Source organism: Zingiber officinale, chromosome 1A (genome assembly GCF_018446385.1).
Source record: "Zingiber officinale cultivar Zhangliang chromosome 1A, Zo_v1.1, whole genome shotgun sequence".
NCBI classification, from domain to species: domain Eukaryota; kingdom Viridiplantae; phylum Streptophyta; class Magnoliopsida; order Zingiberales; family Zingiberaceae; genus Zingiber; species Zingiber officinale.
This window is the reverse complement of record NC_055987.1, coordinates 87,275,931-87,299,481: the sequence shown is the minus strand read 5'-3', so window position 1 is coordinate 87,299,481 and position 23,551 is coordinate 87,275,931. Positions and strand designations below refer to the sequence as shown.

General features: G+C 39.1%; 1 protein-coding gene across 5 annotated transcripts; it reads left to right on the top strand.

Moving 5' to 3' along the window:
- The first annotated feature begins 7,861 nt into the window (after positions 1–7,861).
- LOC122026666 (auxin response factor 7-like) lies at positions 7,862–15,964 on the top strand. Of its 5 annotated transcripts, none has more exons than XM_042585413.1 (16): positions 7,862–8,100; positions 8,246–8,506; positions 8,662–8,847; positions 9,454–9,569; positions 9,946–10,041; positions 10,149–10,205; positions 10,489–10,641; positions 10,801–10,885; positions 11,232–11,322; positions 11,450–11,614; positions 11,935–12,054; positions 12,139–12,214; positions 12,359–12,524; positions 13,412–13,869; positions 13,989–14,179; positions 15,683–15,964. In XM_042585413.1, the coding sequence occupies exons 3-16, from the start codon at positions 8,802–8,804 to the stop codon at positions 15,828–15,830; spliced, it is 1,968 nt and encodes a 655-aa protein (XP_042441347.1). In that variant the 5' UTR covers positions 7,862–8,100; positions 8,246–8,506; positions 8,662–8,801; the 3' UTR covers positions 15,831–15,964. The 5 variants fall into 5 exon arrangements, with proteins under 5 accessions (XP_042441347.1, XP_042441331.1, XP_042441337.1 ...); XM_042585397.1 differs by lacking the exon at positions 15,683–15,964 and adding an exon at positions 14,314–14,902 and having other exon boundaries at positions 7,865–8,100; XM_042585403.1 differs by lacking the exon at positions 15,683–15,964 and adding an exon at positions 14,314–14,902 and having other exon boundaries at positions 7,865–8,100; positions 8,240–8,506.
- Positions 15,965–23,551: the final 7,587 nt, after the last annotated feature.

The window sequence follows — 23,551 nt, the reverse complement described above, 5'->3', positions numbered from 1 at the left end:
CAAACTCCGGCCCGGTCCGAGTTATAAGTGAGAATGCTCTCACGCCCAACGACCTTCCAGGTCTGTGTCCCAAACTCCAGCCCAATGCGAGTTATAAGTGAGTATGCTCTCACGCCCAACGACCCTTCTAGGTCGGTGTCCCAGACTCTTGCCCTAGTGCGAGTTATAAGTAAGCATACTCTCACTCCCAACGACCTTTCCAGGTCGGTGTCCCAGACTCTCGCCTCAGTGTTAGTTATAGTGAGCATGCCCTCATGCTCAACGACCTTTCCAGGTCGGTATCCCAGACTTTTACCCCAGTACGAATTATAAGTGAGCTTGCTCTCACGCCCAACGACCGGCCTGGTCGGTATGCCTTCCTCTCGCCTCAGTGCGAGGTCACAAGGAGACATACTCTCGTGCTCAACAAGTTTGTAAACCATACTTCTACTACAAATATGAGATACAAACAAACATGCCCGTATGAGCCACGACTTCCCAACCCTTATGGTAAGAAAAAGGTTTGGTAAGTAAATTATTCTTTCTAAATTATCTTTTCTTGAAACTTTTCTTGAGGAGAAGGCGTCTATGGAACATGATAATAGGAGGGACAAGGAAATATAGACTCACACCCTAATGGGCAGATAATGCGGAGAATATTGTTTATTTAAAAAGAGTTGAGGAATATCTTTCATGAGGTCACATTATTACAAGAGCAAGATGCCTGGTTCCTCTTTGATAGATGAGCCTGCGCTTGAGCCAGTTCTTCCTTGATACGTTGGATGCTGCTTTGTAGATGGGCAATGGTTTCATCTTTTATCCGATTTTACTCTTGCAGGAGGGCTACGGTGTCCTCATGTTTCAGCTTTAGGTAGGTAATAAAATGGGTCTAATTCCTCAGGTCAGTACGAGCCTTATGCTTTAAAGCTGCCTCGGCCCGAGTCTTGGACTTAGCAGCCAGCCAGAGTCCTTCCATTTCATGAGTAAGGGAAGACTGAAGATCTCTGCTCTAAGTCATCTCCAATAAAGTCTCATCTTTCTGGGCCTGTAACTGAGTTAACTGGGTAACTTGTTGACGTAAAGAAGATGGTTCGTTAGATCCCATTGGAGGTTCCATGGCAGCCTGAGTATGGGAGGAATGTTTGCTCTACTTAAAGAGACGAACATAAGGCATTCTCCTCGGGGCATGCGAATATCTGCAGGAAATGAAGGCTCATTTAAGGAAACGTTACCCCCCCCCCCCCCCCATATATGTTAATGGATGCAATAACTCAAAACTCCTGGGAAGAGGTGAGACACTCCAGCGCATGATAAAATTCTCAAGGACTTGGGAAAAAGGAAAAGGGGTTAACGACTTGGTAAGGGGAGCGAGTGAACTTGGATTTGGGTCTAGTCAGTCGGACTAGAGCCTCCTTTGACTAGACTTGAGGGGGAGGCTTGTGATACGGTGCATGATAGTGGGGTCGGATAGCTAACGTGGTCAGAAGTCAAGCGTATGGGGCAATCAAAAGTCAAGGCCATGAGGCGGTTAAAAGTCAAGCTCACGTGGCGGTCAGAAGTCAAGCCTATGTAATGGTCAGAAGTCCAGCCTACGTGGTGGTCAAAAGTCAAGCTCACGTGGCAGTCAGAAGTCAAGTCTATGTAATGGTCAGAGGTCCAACCTACGTGGTGGTCAAACGTCTGGCCTACGTGGTGGTCAAAGATCCAAGTTACCGGACGGTCCAGGTTGGATATAAGTGGCATTCAGGGGTTAAGCCTACATGGCGAGTAGGAACTCAGAAGGTAAGATGTACAAGTCAGGACTTACGGGATACACGTTAGGATAGGCGGACTAAGGCTTATTGGTCAGGATTTACAGGACGAGACACACAGAACAGAAGATACGGACTAATACGTACAGGTCAGGATATGCGGACTAAGGTTTACAGGTCAGGATTTACAGGACGAGACACGCAGAATAGAAGATACAGACTAATACGTATAGGTTAGGATATGTGGACTAAGGCTTACAGGTCAGAATTTACAGGACGAGACACGCAGAACAGAAGATATAGATTAATACGTACAGGTCAGGATATGTAGACTAAGGCTTACAGGTCAGGACTTACGGGATAAGACTTGCAGAACAGAAGATACGGACTAATACGTACAGGTCAGGATATGCGGACTAAGGTTTACAGGTCAGGACTTACGGGATAAGACTTGCAGAACAAGATACGCGGACCAAGACGTACAGGTCAGGATATGCGGACTAAGGCTTATAGGTCGGGATTTATAGGACGAGACATACAGAACAGGATATGAGGGTTAGGACGTATGATTCAGGACGTACAGGATAAAATACGGAGCAGGGCTCTGCCTACAGGACGAGACTTAAGGAACGACAAGCGAAGACCTCGTTTGGCAGGACGGTAAGCGCAGGTCTGGATTTACCAGGATTTACCAAATGTTAAATGTAGGGCTGGACATACAGATCTGGATTTCCGGGGCGACAAACACAAGCCAGGGAATGTACCAGGGAATGCAGGTCTATGCCCACAGGTCAAGAGTTGCAGGTACGAGGACCCAGGCCGGGGTTAACAGACCGGGGCAGGCACACACTACACGACAATCAAGCAAGGGAATCTTAACAACCTGTCAGAGAATAATCACTGCATGCCAGGGAATATGCTAACGGTCTAGGGCTCATTGCCCACCGATCCCTTCTCAGACCTATAGGAGGACGTCATGTGTCATTCATCGCTAGACAAATCCTGACATCCGACATTCCTTGACACTCGTCAGACTCCAGAAGTACTCACTGCCATATAAAAGGGAGGTTGTTTCCCTTACGCAGGTACGCTCACTCGTCTTTACACATTCGTCCTTTACTTTTCCGTCCTTTCACTGTGCTTATGGGGAAAAAGTACCTGACTTGAGCGTCGGAGGACCTGACCTGGGGACTTTTTCCTTGGTTCTTAGTCTCTAACGTGAGGGCGGCTTGTCTGAGTGTGTGCAGAACCCTCGCCTCATCATCCTAGTCATCATCCCCCGTCATCCACTCGTAGGAGCCTTCCCAGGAGGTACCAGATCAACGAGGTGTCTCCACGACTTTCCGTCAACACCAAGGACAACACAGCCAGTCTCCGCCTGACTCAGCTTCCGGACGGGATCACATTGTATAAGACGATTATCTTATAATAGCTCTCAATTATAAGAAATTATCAACATAACACTTCCTCCTAGTTTTCTCCTCTCCCACTTTTAAAGTGTGTAAGTTAAGATGTTTATTATATGGCTTAAAATAAGCTCCTTGTGTTTTATTTGAGAAGTTTTATTCTACCTTGTTGTAGTTTAAATTTGTGCAAAGTCAATATGATTTCTTTTTATTTCTTCATAAAACTTCTACTAGAATTATCCTCCTTATGGTCTATATTGATCACATAGTTATATTGGAAACAAATTCTTTATTACTTACTCAAATTCAGCAATGTCTTCAAACTTCATTTTATATGGATCTTGGAAATCTAACATATTTCTTAGGGTTGGAAGTTTATTTTGTTTTTTTGGTATATTCCTACATCAACATTAATATATTCAAGATTTGACTACTTTTGTTGAACTTCAGGACTCTACATTTGTTGATATTCCTTTAGAAGTGAATGCTAAGAATCACATGGATGACGGAGAACTATTTTCTGACCCATTTTTGTATCGCCAATTAGTAGGTAGTTTGAATTACCTAATTTTTACTTGATTTGACATTTCATTTGTTGGCCAACAAATTAGTCAATTTATATACTTTCCTTGGCATCTTCATTTGGTTGTAGTTCATCGCATCATAAGATATCTTAAGGGCACTTCACATTGTGTTTTAGTCTTTCATGCAAGATCTTTTTTGTAACTTAGTACTTTTTAGCGATGTTGATTGGGCTGATTGTCCAAAGACTCGTCGCTCTTTCACGGATTAATATATGTTTCTTGAAAATTCTTTTGTATCATGGAAGAATAAGAAATAAAAGTGTGTCAACAAATCTTCCACTAAATCTGAATATCAAGCTATGCATGTAGCTATGATATTACTTAGCTTAAGGGACTATTGTTTAATTTTCTTAATCTAAACTCACTTCTCTCCATGCTAATAATAGAAGTGCTATTCAAATTATTAATAATCTAGTTTATCACTAAAATTATTTATCATTTTATCCCGAAGTTGTAAATATTTATGTCATTTCTCTTCTGCATATTTTTACCGTTGCACATATTATTGATGTGTTTATAAAGTCTTTAACTGGACAACGAAATAAATTTTTTATTGGCAAATTGATGTTTTTTTTTTATAAATCAACATCAATTTCAAGAGGATGTCGTTATACGTAGCAAACATTTATTTGTACAACATATTTATTTTTTAATTTGTTTTCCACTAAGACTTTAAATAGAGATAAATGAATCGTAATTAATTCGTGTACGTAAATAGAGAGAAATTAGTCCTAATTAATTTGTCGAGTTATAAATACACAGAAATCAATATTTAAATCTATGTAAATTACCTTTACATTCATTTATTTAATCAATCAAATAAGAGACAAAAGACATCGAGTCCATTATTAACTTCGTTGGCCATAGAAATTTTGATAGGATTAGGGATGTAATCGAGCCGAATTCTTGAATGTTTGAGCTTGACTTGTTTATAATCGAGTTGAGCTCAAGCTTTATTTAACGAATATATTCATGGTTCACGAATTATTCGAGCTTTTATCGAGCATAAACGAGTTTAATAAGTATAAATTATAAATTAAATATTTATAAAAAATTAAATTATATATTTAGAGAAAATTATAATATTCTTATTAAAATTTATAATTTTATTCTAATAAATAAATTTAATATATTTGTCTATATTTTTCATAAGTAGAGTGTAAAATTTATAAATTTAATATCAAAATTATTATTTTTTAATTCAAAAGTTGATTAATGAGCTTAACGAACGTGTTCACGAGCTAACGAGCCGAGTATTGTGAAGCTTGAGCTTGGTTTGTTTATCTTAACGAGCCTTATTAAACGAGCTCAAATGAATTTTTATCGAATCGAGTTTCGAATAGCTCACGAACGGCTTGATTCATTTACATCCCTAGGTAGGATGATATCCATCATATTTAAAATTATTTGATTTTAAAAATTAAATATTTAAATTATAAAAAAAAGAATCAACTACATTTTCTCTCCCAAAATAATGGTACAATGACCAAATGTCTTTTCATTTTCTTAGATATTTAGGGATGAATCTTAATTTGAGCAAATTAATAGATAAATTTTTTTTAATAATAGACGATTGATCTAAAAATATTTGGCATAAGAATACTACATAAGTATTTTTAATTTATTGATAAATTTTTTTAAAAATTTAAATTTATCATCTTTAAAATTAATCAGTATAAATGAATTTACACAATCCTTTTCAAATGGTGTGAATGCACATGTGAGGATGCGAACCTTGTGGCAGACTAAGGGAGGTGGTGGGAGCCTTAAAGTGAGGAAGTGGTTCAGCCACATCAACCGCTAATTAATCATTCATTTGCTCAATATCCCCCGTTGACTTTTATTACTTTGTTGCAGAGAAAAGTCTCTTCCCTCTTGAAGTTGCAACTGACAATGGAATTATTAACTCCAGAATTAAAAACTAATGAATAATGCATGTGTTTCTTCTTTGCCACTAGTTTTTAAAACCTCATTAACTCCTTTCACAAGTCGAATAACTATATCTGACTGGCTTTGATGACAAATAAATCATCCAGCCACACTCGCCCTTGCATTTTGTTTTCTAAACGACTTACAAATCTCCTTTATAAGTCTACTTTTCAGTAGGCATGCACGAATGCATTATAAAGACCAACATGATCTTTATATTTGTCTTTATAATTAATTTGACAATTTGAATAGAACTCTTTGAGCAATAGTTTCTTACTAAAAAGTAATACGTGTATCAGGATCAGTAAAAGCAGAAACTTTCGGCACAAGCTCACCTAACAGAGCTGAGCTTTTCAAAGAATTGGTCCTTAATTTCCTTTGGAAAGACCTGGTTAAAGGTCATACACATACACCTTTCCATGGTTTGGAACACAAGTGAGATTCACAATGGGGAAAGCACATGTTTCAGAGTTGCAAAAGCTGCTCGGACATCACTGTTACAGAGATGCACCATTGTTCTCATCATGATTTGAGACTCGTTCAGATGATCGCTCATTCTGGACCACTGCCTGAGATTGTTTTGCCTGAATTCGACAGAGGCATCAGGTTGCAGGGACCAGTCAGTGATTCTCATGGAAATCCATCTAAAAATTAACACGAAAGCAACCTACAAGAGAAACGAGCTAGCGATGGTGGATTCTGCTTTCTGCTGCTTTTGCAGTGGGATATGATGAAACTATTTAATTAGACTCGCTCGTCCAGAGATTAATGCTTTCTAACGCCAAACAAGATGGTTTTGCACTGCAGAATCCATGACCATGAATACATCCATTATCAATACGCACAATGCATCAGAAGCTTCCTTGAGGAGGAAGAGAGTTAGTTCAAAAGTCAACCGGCATGGATTCGGTGGGTCTAGAGATTGTTGCCAGTAGGCCATTCCAAGTATTCAAGGAAGACCTCTCTTTTAATTTAGTTGTTTTCTTCGTTGATTCATCAATTAATGACGTTCATAATGTAGGCAATCAAGTTTGAAAAAGGGCTAAGTACTCAAGGGCAAAACTCCGTCGGATTAACCTGTCCATCAAATAATTTAATTTTAAGACATAGTATATTATCACATAAAATTTTAGATCGAAATTTAATATATTTGAATATATTTTCTTTTATATATATATTGATCATCTAATTAATAATTATTCATAATTTATTTTTTTTTATATTGAGGTATAAATAAATTGATAGGATATTAAGGATAACTATTATACTAAACAATAACACAGACAAGAGTATGTCTACCTTTGTTTTTTTTTTCTTATAAAAATAATAAAAAAAAGATACTTTTATAATTAGATAAATACGCTAGTTGCGTCCTCGGGACCTGTTATGCTCCCCTCTTCTTTGTACCAACAAATCCCTATCAGCCTCTGGATTAAACAACACACTTTACAAGCACCTAATAATTGCCCCTTCTTCCCTGCTACTTGACTTGTGACCTGGAATTCCAATATCATATTAACGCTAATTATGTCATTATCATCGACCAGTGGTGTTCTTGGAAATACGATAAATTGTAGGGGGTTTAGCGTGATGATGATTGACGATCATGGCGGTGGAGTATTAAAAGGTGATCCTTTGCTTGCCGGGATATAACTGGCCAGGAGTGACGCCCCCGCAGGGGACCAGACGTCCACAGGACAATTTTGCCCTCCTTCCTTGGAGTATTTGCCATCCGAGCCCCGGTGTCGGTAGGTCCGAATCTGAACCGTCCACTCCCCGCGTCTCTGCCGTCGGATCGATGGGCTTCCCCGGGTTGGCCGGCTGGCTCGAGCAGTGACGTGGCGGTCTGCTTGTCGCGCTTCCCGTGCCCCCCGTCAAAGTCGCATTTCGACGGCGATGGCATGTTCGTTATTTCGGGGACTGCTGCGTGTGCTGTCCTGTCGGAGAAGAATAGCGATAGGGACGGCGGATTCTGGAAATCTAAAACTCGTAAAATTAAAGTGGCATTCCGCCGTCCAATTGGCGTGTGGAGGATCGTTCGATAAACCGAGGGAGTACTAGATCTCAGGAAACGGGAAACGGGAAACGGGAACCAGGGAGTGGCTTATCCGTGGAACGAGTAGGGAGCAGCGTCGTCGGAGGGTGCGGTGTAGGGTCTCGCAGAGACAGGTAGTGAAAAGAGGAAAAAGGAAAAATAAATAAATAAATAAATAAAAGTAATGCCAGAAAAAGAAGCCGCCTCGTCGTTAAAGCCGGAGTGGTTCTCCTGTCCCCAAGCTTTCCTCCTCCGCCCATTTCCTCTTTCTGCTTCTTTCTCGCGGTGTTAGTCCGTGCGATTCTTCGTCGGCTACTCGATTGGCCGCTTGTGGTTTTCCCTTCTCGCAGGATGGCTTCGATATGAAATCTTTTGGTTGTGGCGGTAGAGATTAGTTGAGGATCTTCCCGTTGTGGGTAAGTTTCGATCTTGGAGGCTTTCGAGTGCGTCCTGCTCTGTTTGGGCTGTAGGAGTTTTATTCTGTTTTGAATTCCTTTGGCAAATTTGGTTTCTGTCCGATTTTTGATGTGGTTGTAATAGCTTTTCTCTTTCTAGTTACAGGGCAGATTTTGGGCCGAGGATTTAAGTTATACTGGTGTGACATAAAAGAGATTTGTGCTTTACGAGTGTAAAGTTTCTGTGAGTGCTAGCTAGATCTGTTAGTGTTCCTTGCTGCAGATCTGTGTTTGGGCGGAGAAACGGCGTAGGAGGCGCCTTTTCTTGTGCAACGTTAGCGGTGAATTCGGAGGCGGCGAAAAAGAGGTGCCTTTATTGCATCCAGCGTTGAAGGACCAAGCTACATCCGTTTCAAGAAAAAACAAGGTGAAGAAGGGGTGCCTTTCGAGCTACTAGGTTTCCGTTTCACGATGTACGAAAACGTCAAGGCATCGCGGGGCCAGAATAGGGGTCAGATGCTATTGTAGGCAACTGCTCGCATATTTTAGGTGGTAACCGAGGTTTCGTTGGATTTTTGCTAGGGATTTGTGGGAGACTGGAAGTTCTGGAGCTGCGATCAGCCGGGATTCTGTGTGTACTTAAGTCGCCCTTCAACTTTGAAGTGCGAAACGGAACTGCTGCGCCTGTTTTCCTTTCTGAAGAGAAATTCTAAACTGGTTTCATGGCTTTGCCGCCATCAAATAGTTCATCCGCTGTACTTGGATCAGGTTAGAACTCTTTATTGTCTTTATTATTATTATTATTACGCAATTATCCTTTTGTTTTCTCCCGGAGTTCTCTTTTCCTTCTCATGGTTTTGTCGTTTCGCATTTAATTTTTTTTTTTGAGGGCTTTTGGAGATGTTTATCATTCGAAATAGAATTCCTAGATTTGAACAATGAGTAAGTTTGTTTTCATTTCCCAAAATTATCATTCGGGTTTCATGTTTGTTGAGGTTGATCTTGTCCTATCTTTAGTGATTTCATTTCTGACCATTTTATGCTTTTACGTTTTCTCAAATACTTCATATTGTAGATCCTTTTCTTAATTAACCTTTTCTTCCTAGACGGTCTTCTTGACCTAATCTTTTATTCGCAAAAATTTTCTGCGACCAATATCACTTATTTGGCTTCTTAAATAATCATCCCTAGACAAACTCTCCTGGATCATTCCCTCTCCAATTAATAGAGTTTAATCTTTTGTTTTTCTTTATAGAAAACATCAAATTCACTATATTCATTCATCTGCTAACCACTAGGTAATATGATTGTTCTTGGTTTTAGATGTTACTTTCAATTGGTTCCTGAACGCTGCCTATAATTTTATCCAATCAGGTACTTATGGCGATGTCTTGTACCCAGAACTTTGGAAAGCATGTGCAGGACCATTAGTCACTCTACCCCGTGAAGGTGAAAGGGTTTATTACTTTCCACAAGGCCACATGGAGCAGGTACTGGTTGAATTCTTTTTTACTGCTCGACCTCTTTATTTCCATCATTTTCTTCATTGCATAAGAACCATCAAGAACTACAGCCTATCTACTACAGCCTATCTACTTACTTATGCTCTTTGAAATTGTCCTTTTCATTATCCGAATCCTGTACCTGCATGTTACTTGCTGGCCCTCGACTTTCTATATTTGGGTGCTTTAATAATTGCTAGGCAGGTAGCCTGTAATCCTTTTTTGAGGCGTACAGTATCTCTGTTTAGCACAAGTGGAAACTTTTTGTTGTATTTTCTTTATTAAAACTATGTATTTAAGGTGGTTTATTTTCTTAAATTTTGAGAAACTGGAGTTATTTCGTTTCTGTTTTTGTTTTTTTAAGCTTGAAGCATCGACAAATCAAGGGCATGATCAACAGATGCCCTTGTTTGATCTGCCATCAAAGATCCTATGCAAAGTAGTCCATGTGCAGCTTCAGGTTTGTCTCTTCCAAGCCATTTTATGTTAGTGTGCCACAATACCTATGCTCATTCTTCCAGCCTTTTTACCAGCCAAATGAGTTACTTTTTTATGTGCTAATTTCAGGCTGAAGCAGATACAGATGAAGTTTTTGCTCAGATAACATTGCTACCTGAAGCTGATGTGAGTCTTTTGCTCATCATCATTTCCTTTTAGATTCTTTCATGATATCAGTAGAAAATAATAATTTGGAAAATAAGAATGACTTTTATAATCTGATTCTTTTACCAATATGATTGTACATACATTGGATTGCTATTTCCAGAATGTTTATAATTTTTCTTACCTTAAAGTAACAGGAAAATGTTGATTTGTAGCTTTCGTACCTACTTGTTTGTCCAGCTTTAGTTTTGCATCATGTTCTTTCATTCCTTTAACCTGTTGTTTTTCCTTTTCGTGCAATCAGCAAAGCGAGGTTACTTGTCCAGATCCACAACTACCAGAACCTGAAAGGTGCAATGTCCGCTCATTTTGTAAGGTTCTGACTGCATCAGACACAAGTACACACGGTGGTTTCTCAGTTCTAAAGAGGCATGCAGATGAGTGTCTGCCTCTGCTGGTTAGTTGCTACTTTCAGAAATGATTTCTTTTATTGCTTACTAATTCTTATCTCAGTTCTCTTAATATATTGATTTATGTTGAAACTTCCTTGTATTCGTCTTTTGAAGTTATTTAGTGATAACTATTTATTTATTTATTTATTTATTTTTGTGTGTAGGATATGTCCCAGAACCCACCTTGGCAAGAATTGGTTGCTAAAGATCTTCATGGAAATGATTGGCATTTCCGTCACATTTTTCGAGGTTTCTATGCATTATGCTGATTATTAAAAATTGCCTTTTTTGCTTTGTTCTTATTAATCTTTCTTTTTAATCTGGATCAATTAAAGATTGGAATGTAGAAATCCACGGAAATAACACCATACTTTTCATGATATTGCATTGTCTCAACCCTGTTTGATTTTTCATGATATCTGTTATTATCTGTGTGGAATCATTTTTAGAATAAGTTTTTGTAGTAGTAGATGTTTATGGTTTGCGGCAATCCTAGTTTATTTTTCAATTGTTAATATTGATTCATATATTTAATCTCTGTATTGGTAAGTTACTGCAAGCTGACTTTTGCTAATCTGAGCTTCTCATCTTTCAGGGCAACCTAGGCGCCATCTTCTCACAACTGGTTGGAGTGTTTTCGTGAGCTCAAAAAGATTAGTAGCTGGTGATGCATTTATATTCTTAAGGTAATAGTTACGTTTGCTGTATTTTGCATATTTTTCAAATTATTTTCCAAGATTCATCTCATAATTATACTAAACCCTGATAACTTGGAGAAATAATAACCATGTATTTGTATATTTTATATTGCAGAGGTGAGAATGATGAACTTCGAGTCGGTGTGAGACGGCTCATGAGACAAATAAATAACTTGCCGTCATCTGTCATATCCAGTCATAGTATGCATGTTGGAGTATTGGCTACTGCATCTCATGCTATTACTAGTGGGACTCTGTTTTCTGTTTTTTACAAGCCAAGGTTAATATTTTTCATTGTTTACTCTTTACCTTTTATGCATGGGCATGCAAAAACATGATTGTCTACTTAAATTACTAAAAAACATGTTTGTGGTTGGATTATAAAAATTATATTTAATTTTGCAAAATGCTTGGTTCTCCTGTCAATCTTGAATTCAATTTCATTAAATCACCTCTTGAATATTTTCTAGATGAAATTGGAAACAATGATGCATTTATTATTTGATTTTCTTGTTACTGCTTGAACAAAATGAGGATTCCTAGTATTTTTTCTTGAAAGAAAAACTGAAGAAATTTACTACGAATGTGTTTATGTTTCAGAACAAGCCGATCAGAGTTCATCGTAAGTGTAAACAAATATCTTGAAGCCAAAAATAACAAATTTTCTGTTGGGATGAGATTTAAGATGAGTTTTGAGGGTGATGAAGCTCCAGAAAGGAGGTACTCTTGACTGTATATATTGTTGCTCAAATATAGTACCCTAGTTAATATATAGTAGCAATTTACAGTCTTTGATAATTACAGGTTTAGTGGAACTATCATTGGTGTAGATAAGCCGTCATCATGTCGATGGACAGATTCAGAATGGAGATCCCTAAAGGTAAGGATTTCATGTTGCTGGCTTAAGACAAGTTTGCGAACAATAAATTTATACTATCAAGCATTGTTAATGTTGGTTATTACGAGTCCTACAACCTCTATATTGCCATTTATTCTTGTGAAATGCTTTGATTTATATGTACAGGTTCAATGGGATGAACCTTCATCTATTCCAAAGCCAGATAGAGTTTCACCATGGGAATTAGAACCACTTCTTACAACTACTCCGACATCTCAACTGGTGGTCAGAAACAAACGACCCCGACTGCCGGCTTCATCTGTTCTTACAACTGATGCTACTCCAACATTTGGTAATATTGTTCTCCCACACCTATTTTATCTTCTCTATTTGAGATATCTACTTAGTTGATGCCATTTGGACTTTTGGATTCACCAATCACGTTGGTCCCCTACTGGATAAATATGTTTTGAGGATTAGCTTTTTGTAGTCATCGTCTGAGCATGGGTGAACTCATGTAATGTCAAGGGCCACAGGTCATGCATTTAGGTGTTGCTAGTCGTAATGATCATAGTTATGCTATCCTAACCCCAACCATCATCAAATTGACATTGGAACTTTCATGATTGCGTTTAAAACTTATCCACCATGCCATGTTCTCAAGTGCAATAAGTTTTATGTCAGCGTTTCTCCACTTTCCCAACCTGCTGAAGTATCACCTGAATATGCTCCTTGTAGTGGTGTCCATAGAACGCTGCAAGTGTGGACTGGAGTTAAGAGAGCTGTTTTAGATGATCCAAAAATTCAGTCTTGTATTATATATTTGCTAGATGACCTAATTGTGTAACAAGAGTTTCATTTATCTTATATAAGAGCAGTTTAACACTAGAACTGCTGGCTGAAAATCCTCTGGATGAGTGATTTTTTTGTTCTCTTGATACAGTGACCTGCTTTTATCAGTGCTTCTGTAAGGGCTCAAGTTTTCAAAAGTAACAATTGTTTAAGATGTTTATGGATACTTTGATCGTATCGGCCAGTAGTATCACTAAACACTTTTCACCTTTTGTGATATGAACAAACTATATAGTAGTCACAATCTATGATAGTAGTCAATTTTCTTCAATGACTTCTTATTTAGTTGTCAGTAGTCAATTTTCTTCAATGACTTCTTATTCAGTTGTCGCACTTTTGTATTTATGACATCATCTGCTGAAAGCACTCAAACTTTACCATTCATAGGGTCGCACAGAGGAAAAGAGATATATGCACCTTCCTGTCAATCACCTTTGTTCACATTGACAACAAAGCCTGGGTCAATTGTGCTGAATGCAAACAATGGGCCATCAGCTGGTAACAGCCCCATGTACTGGACGAAGATACAAAATCAAATTGATTCCTGTCTGACAGGTATTAATGATGGACAAAGTGAAAGAAAGATGGAAAGTAGTTCAGGCTGTAGGCTGTTTGGGGTCCAGCTAGTTGAGAGCTGGGGAGCCGAAGAAATCTCTGTACCCACTGCCTTCTCTTGTCTGAGAGAGGAACAGCCTGTGACATCTTTGGATGTTGATTCAGATCAACAATCTCAACCATCCAACTTTAACCAGTCTGAGACAAATGCACTCAGCAGTGAGCTTGAGAAGCCATGCGTGAGGTTAATTCAAGAATCTCAAAATCGACAATTAAGAAGCTGCACTAAGGTAATCATAAATCTATATTTTTTTTTCCTTCTTTATCATTCTGGATGACATTAGCAGATTCATATGGTGCACTCGGTGGTGTTTTTTCCTCATAATGTTTATGTGCACTTATTTGACAGGTTCACATGCAAGGAATGGCAGTTGGGAGAGCAGTAGATTTGACTAGATTATATGGATATGATGATCTTCTTCTGAAGCTGGAAGAGATGTTCAATATTAAGGGAGAGCTCTCCAGCCAAATAAAGAAGTGGGAGGTTGTCTACACTGACGATGAAGATGACATGATGATGGTTGGCGATGATCCGTGGCAGTAAGGCTCTAAATCCTTCCCTCTTAACTTTCTCATAAGGTTCCATGTTTGTTCTATTAACTCCCCAACAAGCTCTTTCTAACCGCCATGGTCAATTGTTGAACTAATTTATCTTTAATGGCACACACTTCCAGTGAGTTCTGCAGCATGGTCAGAAAAATAAATATTTACTCGTGTGAGGAGGCCAAAAGGTTGACCCCCAAGTCAAGGCTTCCTGCTATAAGTGAGGTGATTAAGCCTGCATCCAAGAACTCCTTGCTGGACTCAGAAACCACTGATAACAAGCTGGAAGATAAAATGCCGGCTTCTCACTAGGATCACTGGCTTTTGTCCTGCCAGTTCATGAAATTTTCTGTTTTAATCATCGAGGCTAGTGCAAGCAAATGTGCAAAAAAATTGGTGCTGTTTGTTCTTTTGCTACTAATTGATTCCATGGGCATTGGGTCACTAACAGAAGCAACAAGGAAAGATAGAAGTGAGATGGTGCTTTAGTTTAGGCTACATGCTTCTTCTATGGGTCATTTTCTTCTTTGGCTTGGTCCTTGTAGGTGCGAGAAAAGCCATAACGCACCTGCCTCAATAAGTTGACTCATTGCATCGTGTCTCTATTGTGGACCGAGGATGAGGCATGCTACCCTTGTTCCTTCTTTAGTAGCTACCAAATAGATGTACATAGTTAAGGTCTATATCACACTTGCATTATTGCTTTGTCTGATTGTTTTAGTGTCATTTATCTGTTTTGAAATTACTTTGTTTGGTAGTTATTCAAATAGTTTGTTAACTATGTTGAAATTTAACAATTAAATAAGATAAAAGTTCTTGTGGCATTATGATTTCCAGTTATTCCTGCTAAATGGAAAAGAAAGCAATTGCAGGTTTGGATGTATCTCTTTGGATATCAAAAAAGTGCTTCCTTGTGGGACTGATGTCTCGTGTCAAATCTTAAGTTCAATTGCCTTATTTTATCAAATGTGTCTACAAATTTTAGATGCAAACTGAGTTTGTTGAATCTGATCCAATCATATGAAATTGAGGCACATGCACATGATGTGTTTTAACACGTAGTGGGGTTTGCTTACTTCTTTAGATATCAGCAGTATAGTTTTAATTTTTCATCGGTTGCGATTTAAAATCAAATGTGATGTTCTAAAGTGAACCTCTTTGCTCGTTGTTTAGTTCTACCTCCATTCAATAGTCATGGTTTTAGGTCTTAGGCAAAATTATAGGTATGTTGATTAGCTAATGTGGTACTAATCATCATCTTGTGATTCTTGGCTTGTGACATTCACATTGTTTTTGTGACTAATTTTCAACAATTGCAATAAAATAAGAAAGAATCCTTCGAAGTTGCATCAAATGGTTTGGCCTCAACTGAGATTGCATATAACATATCAAAAACTAGTTAACTTGATTGGGTGCAATAGTTTCTCAGCTTTTCACGCTGAACTTCAATGACATATCATTGCAATAAGACCCTAAAAATGCTACTTGGATGTTTTTCAGGACTCTACCGGATATTCTTTCTGTAACATTCCAATCAAGGGAGTCGAACTTAAACTTCAAAGTGAATAGGGTACATTTATCCTTTCACCAATTAATATCTCCCTTATTTTTGGCATCGCCCTTCATGGATAAATTCCAAGTAGGTTGAGGATTAAATACTCAGTGAATCGAAGACTTGATAAGTCAAGTACTGATGATTAAGAAAGACCAGATAGTAAGTTATATAGACAACGCCTCTCAACATTGAAGATCAGAAGCTTCTTAGCCCATGAAGTCCGATGGTAGAAACTCTTAACAAGAAACTTCTAGTGAAGTCCAGAGTCAAGACTCACTTGTATAAAGACTACACTTAGGAAGGGACTTAAGCTTAGAAATGATGAGTTTAAATATATAGTCGATTGGTACTTCACTTCACTTGTTAGTTGACTCAAGTTCAAATGGAATATCATAGAATATCTTTGTTTGGTGATCAGTCAACTAGTGATCAAGTTGAGTTGACTAGTATTGAAAATCTGGGAAGAGAGTCGATGATAATGCTCATTTAATATGGTTCAGTATTATCGATTCCTTAATTAGATATAGACAAATAAATTATGAAAAATTTTGTCCCATAATAATAGTCAGGGCCGTCTCAATTATTCTTGAGGTTGTAGGCAGAAAAAAAGTAAGTCTTAATTTTAAAAACAATATATTAAAAATCTTATTAGTTATAGTAAAAAGTGAAATTCGCCATCCTATCGATCCACATAGTCGATCCCATGATCATCTATGAGAAGGTAAATCGGGAAATTACAGTTGGTCACTATGGGCATTACATTTTTCTTAACTTTGTTGAGATTCGACCCTTTGCCCACTCACAATAGCTAAACTCAACCATACCAGGGATAACATTTAATTTTATTAGTAAAATTTAAAAGGATAATTTCATGGATTATTAATGATTATTTTTACAATTGGAAACAATGACCAATTAAGTCATGTAGCAATAACTTTATCTTGTGCCAATATCACTTTATGTTAATTAATTTGGCAACAAGTAATAAATTATTACAATATTATTAATATACATTTAAATTTAATTATTATTTTTTAAAAAATTATCAATCAATTTTAATTTTGATAAAGGAATGTCTTAACTCAATAAAATTATTGTTATGTGACCTAAAGGTAATAAATTTGAGTAGTAGATATAGTCATTTCGTACAAGATATCCTTCTTCTGGATCTCATATTGACGAGAGCTTCATGAACCAAACTATCTTTTTATCAATTTTAACTTCGATAAATTATCAATCAAATTTATTTAGCTAAAAATATTTAGCTATTAAACATCAATGATGAATTATTAAAAATAAAAGAGTGTGCCTCATGGAAGAGTAAGGATACAGTATAAAAATTGATAATGAAGGAGAAGAAAAAAAATAATAAAATTTAGAGAAAATGATAATGTAATATTAAATATGTTTTGACTTCCAAAAGTATTTTTATAAGATAATATCAATTAAGTATAATCAATAAATATTTTTAATTTATAAATCAAATTTAATTTCGATTAGTAAATTAAATTTTATTAGTAAAAAATTTAAAATTATGAATTAAATTTTAATAAAAAAATAAAAATAAATTAACAATCAAATCTAACTTTAAAAGTAAAAAAATTAAAATTATCAATTAATTCTATAACGAGTAAAAAAAAAATCAAATTTAACTTTAATCTAAAAAAATTTTAAAATTATTGATTAAATCTAAAAAAAAATAAAAATTATTAGTCAAATATAATTTGGTTATAAAAAATAAAAAAAATAAAAATAAATCTTGAGTAAATTTAATTTTAACTATAATTTTAAATATTTAATATTCAAACTCATATATTTTTAAATATATATATATATATAATTTGGTGGATCCCAATATAATTGGGGCCCTAGGCATAGATTTTAATAGCCTATGCCTTGAGCCGGCCTAGACAATAACGTATGTAGGAGGTAAGGTAACCCGTGGGGATGAGTTATTGGAGTAAAAGGTAAATTTATTATCTTCTTAGTCCTTTCAAGATGATCCCATATTTTCTAGAAGAAGTAAATCATGGGGATATTTGTCCTAGTACAATGACCCTTTGTATGAGGAAAGCCAAACATCCAACAAAATATTTTGTATTCATTAGAAATTGACCTCAAAATTTATTGGAATAATCATCCATACAGGGACGATGATATTGGACTGTTTGGGAAGTAGCTGAACTGAAGGAGGTTATCAACCTTCCATCTTTTAGGTCATCTCATCGGTGATATTGAGCCGAGTTGATGGAGGTCAGGAGTGGCCGAGCTAGGAACAGTTGGATTAGTGAACTAAATGAGGTCGGGAATAGCAGAACTAAAGAAGGTCTGGAATGGCCAAGCTAAGGGTGATGGGGAGTGATGGAGCAGAAAGAATGTCAGGTTAGACCTTTCTTGGGGCTCAACTGGCTAAGTGAGCACGACTTAACTGGAGCTTACTTTTAACCGGGCTTGATTTCGATTTAGACGGGTTTGACCTGCTCGATTTTGCCTTATAACTCAGCGCAACTCTGGACTCCGTTAATACACGTTGAGACACCTTATGAAAGAAATTCCTTCAGAGAGATGGAGGAAGCTCATATAATCCTTTCCAATATAAAATAACCACAGAAAATATATTACCAAATGTCAGCACCAAAATCCTTAGAATGAGCATATATATTAAATATTTGCTATGTATAAGTTGTGTATTTCAGGTCCCCTTGCACCCGTATTTGTTAGATGACGAAGAGAAGGTAGAGTGGGGTGACTAGGCTCTGTCACTTGATTTATTGTGTTTGCTTATTGTCTACCAGGTTAGTATGACGACAAAAATATATTAAAAATAGTAGATGAAAAGTAACACAGCACAAGACAAGATAGAAAATCAAACCAAACGTAGAGATGTTGTTGGGATTATTGCATGCAACTAGAAGAAGAGGGATGAATAACCATTCAACAATTTTTCTTTCATAAAAATGAATTAGCACAATGAAATAGATAAAAATAAATCAAAATACAAGAACATGAATTAAACCAACATAACATGGTTCATAATTGCTCTAAGAGGTGTCCTCTCGGATGGATCTAGTGGCTAGCATATGAGATGTTATCATCAATGAGGTCTGAGGTTCGAATCTCGATAAAGTCGAGGTAAATGCCTCCCTTATGTGCTAGTCACTATTCCAAAGGCTAGTAGCCGCCCGTGATTTACCTCCTCCGTGTTGGCCCGGGGACGAGTTGGCGGGGGTGCTGGGGGCGAGCGTATTCGCCTTTTGCCACCAATAATTGCTCTAAGAGGTGGCTAGCGCATGAGGTATTGCCACCATAAGGTCTGGGGTTCGAATCTCGGCAAAGTCGAGGTAAAATACCTCCCTTATGTGCTAGTCACTATTCCAAAGGCTAGTAGCCGCCCGTGATTTACATACTCCGTGTTGGCCTTGGGACGGGTTGGCGGGGGCGTTGGGGGCGAGCGTATTTGCCTTTTGCCACCATAGTTGCTTTAAGAGGTCCCCTCGGATGGGTCTATTGGCTAGCACAGGAAATATTGCTACAATGAGGTCTGGGGTTCGAATCTCGGCAAAGTCGAGGTAAATGCCTCCTTTATGTGCTAGTCACTATTCCAAAGGCTAGTAGCCGCCCATGATTTACCTCCTCTGTGTTGGTCTTGGGACGGGTCGGTGGGGGCGCTGGGGGCGAGCGTATTCGCCTTTTGTCATAATAGTTGCTCTAAGAGTGGCCCCCTCGGATGAGTCTAGTGGCTAGTGTATGAAGTGTTGCCACCATGAGGTCTGGGGTTCGAATCTCGATAAAGCCAAGATAAATTTCTCTTTTGTTGGAATGTATACTAAAAGCCTAGTTTTTTGTATAAATATTTACTTATAAATAAGAATCATATTGGTCAAATATCTACATTTATGTTAAGTGTAGTTGTTCAATTAATTTATATTGTAGATAACATAGTGTGTGGTGTCACACACAGAAGATAATGTTATCAATTCCTTATAAATTATAAACAGTAGCTCACGACTGAGATGGAAAGAAACAAACCATTGGAATAGTCGTAGTGTAATTAGGTATTAGTTTATCTTGATTGATAAATTATACTAGTACACTCTTAGTGTATTGAGTATGACCATTTAAGGAAAGTTATTTTTATACTGACTTAATAAAAGAACAAGACCTTAGTTATTATGGAAGTGTGTGCTCTTAATCCTAATATAATAACAATCACATATATTTAGTATTTATTTCTTTGACTTATCAAAGGGTGAGATTTAGCTCGATAAATCAATAGGTCCGATAAGTTGGGAAATGATATTACTTATAGTGTGTGTTGTTGATTATAGAAGGAAACTGTGTCCTAGTAATCTAGCTTGATAATGTCCCCAAGAGGAGCTCATAAGGATTGTCATGTTAAACCCTGTTGGTGGACTTAGTCTGACACGACAATAAGGTTGAGTGGTACTACTCTTGGACTAAGATATTAATTAAAATGAGTTGTCAGTAACTCAATTAATTAGTGGGTATCTGACATCTTAAACACAAGGAGATTAACACACTCATAATAAGAAGGACCCCAAAATATAATTTGGGATTGGTGCGGTAGTTCAATAATAATTCTTTAGTAGTATGAATTATTATTGATGAAATTAAGTTTGGTATTCGGGGCAAATACGGGAAGCTTAATTTCATCAGGAGACTAAAACCAATTCCTCCTCTCGGTTCCTATGGTAGCCTTTTAATTATAAAATATTATATCCACTCATACCCACCTTCTTACCCATCCTAGGTGGCCGGCCAAGTCATGCTTGTTGGTGCAACCTTAGGACAAGGTTGACCTGGTTGACCCGACTCGAGTTGACCTGACTCGAGGTGTATTTTGATGTTTGACGAGAATAGAAAAGTTGTATCTTGATGTTTGACAAGAATACAAACTTGGGAGATTGTGGGTGCAACCTTCGGTCAAGGTTGACCCGACTTGAGTTGACCTGATTCGATAAAGTCCAAGTATGGAGACTTGGCACGGGAAAAGTCCAAGTATGGAGACTTGGCACGGAAAAGTCCAAGCAGGGAGCTTGGCACGGGAAAAGTCCAAGTATGGAGACTTGGTACGGAAAAGTCCAAGCAGGGAGCTTGGCACGAGAAAAGTCCAAGTATGGAGACTTGGCACGGAAAAGTCCAAGCAGGGAGCTTGGTACGGGAAAAGTCCAAAGTATGGAAGGTTGGCATGAGAAGTCGGAGAGGGCTCGACAGCTCGTTCTCCGGACTAGGTCAGAGAGGGCTCGGGAGCTCGTTCTCTGGACCGGATGAAGTCGGAGAGGGCTCGGTAGCTCGTTCTCCGGACTAGGTCAGAGAGGGCTCGGTAGCTCGTTCGCTGGACCGGATGAAGTCGGAGAGGGCTCGGTAGCTCGTTCTCCGGACTAGGTCAGAGAGGGCTCGGTAGCTCGTTCTCTGGACCGGATGAAGTCGGAGAGGGCTCGGTAGCTCGTTCTCCGGACTAGGTCAGAGAGGGCTCGGTAGCTCGTTCTCTGGAGCGGATGAAGTCGGAGAGGGCTCGGTAGCTCGTTCTCCGGACTAGGTCAGAGAGGGCTCGGTGGACGTGGAAGTTGGAGAGGGCTCGGTAGCTCGTTCTCGGACCAGGCCGAGACTCGGTAGCTCGTTCTCTGGACCGAACGTGGAAGTCGGAGAGGGCTCGGTGGCTCGTTCTCCGGACTAGGTCGAGAGGGCTCGGTAGCTCGTTCTCGGACCGGATGAAGTCGGAGAGGGCTCGGTAGCTCTTTCTCCTAGGTCAGAGAGGGCTCGGTAGCTCGTTCTCTGGAGCGAATGAAGTCGGAGAGGGCTCGGTAGCTCGTTCTCCGGACTAGGTCAGAGAGGGCTCGGGAGCTCGTTCTCTGGACCAGACGAAGTTGGAGAGGGCTCGGTAGCTCGTTCTCCGGACTAGGTCAGAGAGGGCTCGGTAGCTCGTTCTCTGGACCGAACGTGGAAGTCGGAGAGGGCTCGGTAGCTCGTTCTCCGGACTAGGTCAGAGAGGGCTCGGTAGCTCGTTCTCTAGACCGGGAAGGCTTTAGGGTTTAGGGCTGGGAAGCTCTAAGGCATTGGATCGGTCTGGTGACCGATCCAGTGATACTCAGGTTTATCTGATCGGTCTGGTGACCGATCAGTAACCAAACAGTGATTCACTGTAGGTTATCTGATCGGTCCACAGACCGATCAGAGAACGATCAGGAAGCGATGTTATCTGAGGAAGCGATGGGATTTAGAGAAGGGGGGATCGGTCTGTGGACCGATCCATCTATATCCTGATCGGTCCACAGACCGATCAGGGATACAGGACTGATGCCTGATCGGTCTGTGGACCGATCAGGGACCTCCTGGACCGATCAGTATGGAGCCTGATCGGTCCAGGCTTAGCCGTTGTGACTCAACGGCTAGATTTCTGGATTCCTCTGTGTCTTCTTCGCAGTGTTGTTTATAAGCCTCTACAGTGAAGGTGGAAAGATGTCTCTGGATAACGATTCTTCTTGTTCCTCACTCTTGCGATCTGAGCTTTTGCTGAGCTCTGTGTTTCTGAAGCTTCGTGTGAGCTTCCCTCGGCTGGTTTGCTGATCAGTTGCTGCTGGCATCGTGAAGTTGTTGCTTCATCAAACTCCAGTCGACAAGAAGGCAAGCAAAGTGTTGTTACATTCATATTCTTCTTGTTTTCTTGCTCTATCTTGTACTCCTTTATTGCTGTTGCAAAAGAGTTTGTGGCGAGGTTTCTCCACCCAGAAGGAGTTCATATTAGCCGGTTATCCGGGGTCTCATCCATCGACGAATTGATAGGCTTTGTCCACCTTACGGACACGCCGAGGAGTAGGAGTATCATCTCCGAACCTCGTTACATCATCGTGTTTGAGGTTTGATCTTCTCCACTCTCGTTTCTACATTGTATTTCCGCTGCGCTAACCTAAATTGTAGGAAGAAACGATAATTTGAGGTCGGCTATTCACACCCCCCCTCTCTAGCCGCTATCCGAAGGTCCTAACAAGTGGTATCAGAGCAAGGTTGCTCTTCGACGGATTAACACCCGAGGGAGCACAAGCTAGAGAATGGATCGACTTGGAGAAGACATCACGATTCCACCCTTCTACGATCGCGACGACTTCGCGTATTCGAAGGTAAGAATGAAGTATTTTCTTATGACTAACCTAGTGAATTGGAATTGTGTACGAGTAGGTTTTACTCCTCCGGTGGATAAAAAGGGAGAACCTCTCGAGAAGAAGAAGTGGATGAAGGAACAAATCCACCAATCCACAATCAACGACGAGGTAATGAAAATCCTTGAATTTTCATTACCTAATGATATCTTGTGAAAGATAGGTGGATACAACGATGCCAAGGAGTTGTGGAACAACTTGGCTAAGTTCCATGAGGAGAGCTCCAATTCTAGTCATGAAGAGGAGTCAAGTGAGCCAAGTAGCTCACATCATGGAGGTATGGAATTAGGAGTTGAGGGCTACTCAACATCTAAGGAAGAAGAGGAGGAGAGTTCTTCATTAAGATTGGTGCAAGAAGAAGCCTCTACCTCCGGAAGGGATGAAGAAGAGAGCGTATATCCATCCTCAACCCTAGGTAACTCAAGCAACTTAATTTCAAATAAATTACATATAATGTGCTTTGAGTGTAGGGAATATGGGCATTACAAGAGTAAATGTCCAAAGAGGATTAGGAAGACTCCACCGGCGCCAAAGGTCAAGGAAGCCGGAGTCCCGATACGCAAGGGCAAGGAACACGTGGTGTGCTTCCAATGCAAGCAAAGGGGACATTATAGGAGCCAATGTCCGAGGGGGAGG

Bases quoted from the DNA above. Each gene is read 5' to 3' on its own strand.
- LOC122026666 (XM_042585397.1), top strand. From the start codon at position 8,802: ATGGCTTTGCCGCCATCAAATAGTTCATCCGCTGTACTTGGATCAG. The intron at 10,642-10,800 runs GTTAGTTGCTAC...TTTTGTGTGTAG, and splicing joins ATGAGTGTCTGCCTCTGCTG to GATATGTCCCAGAACCCACC. The intron at 14,180-14,313 runs GTAAGGCTCTAA...ACACACTTCCAG, and splicing joins GTTGGCGATGATCCGTGGCA to TGAGTTCTGCAGCATGGTCA.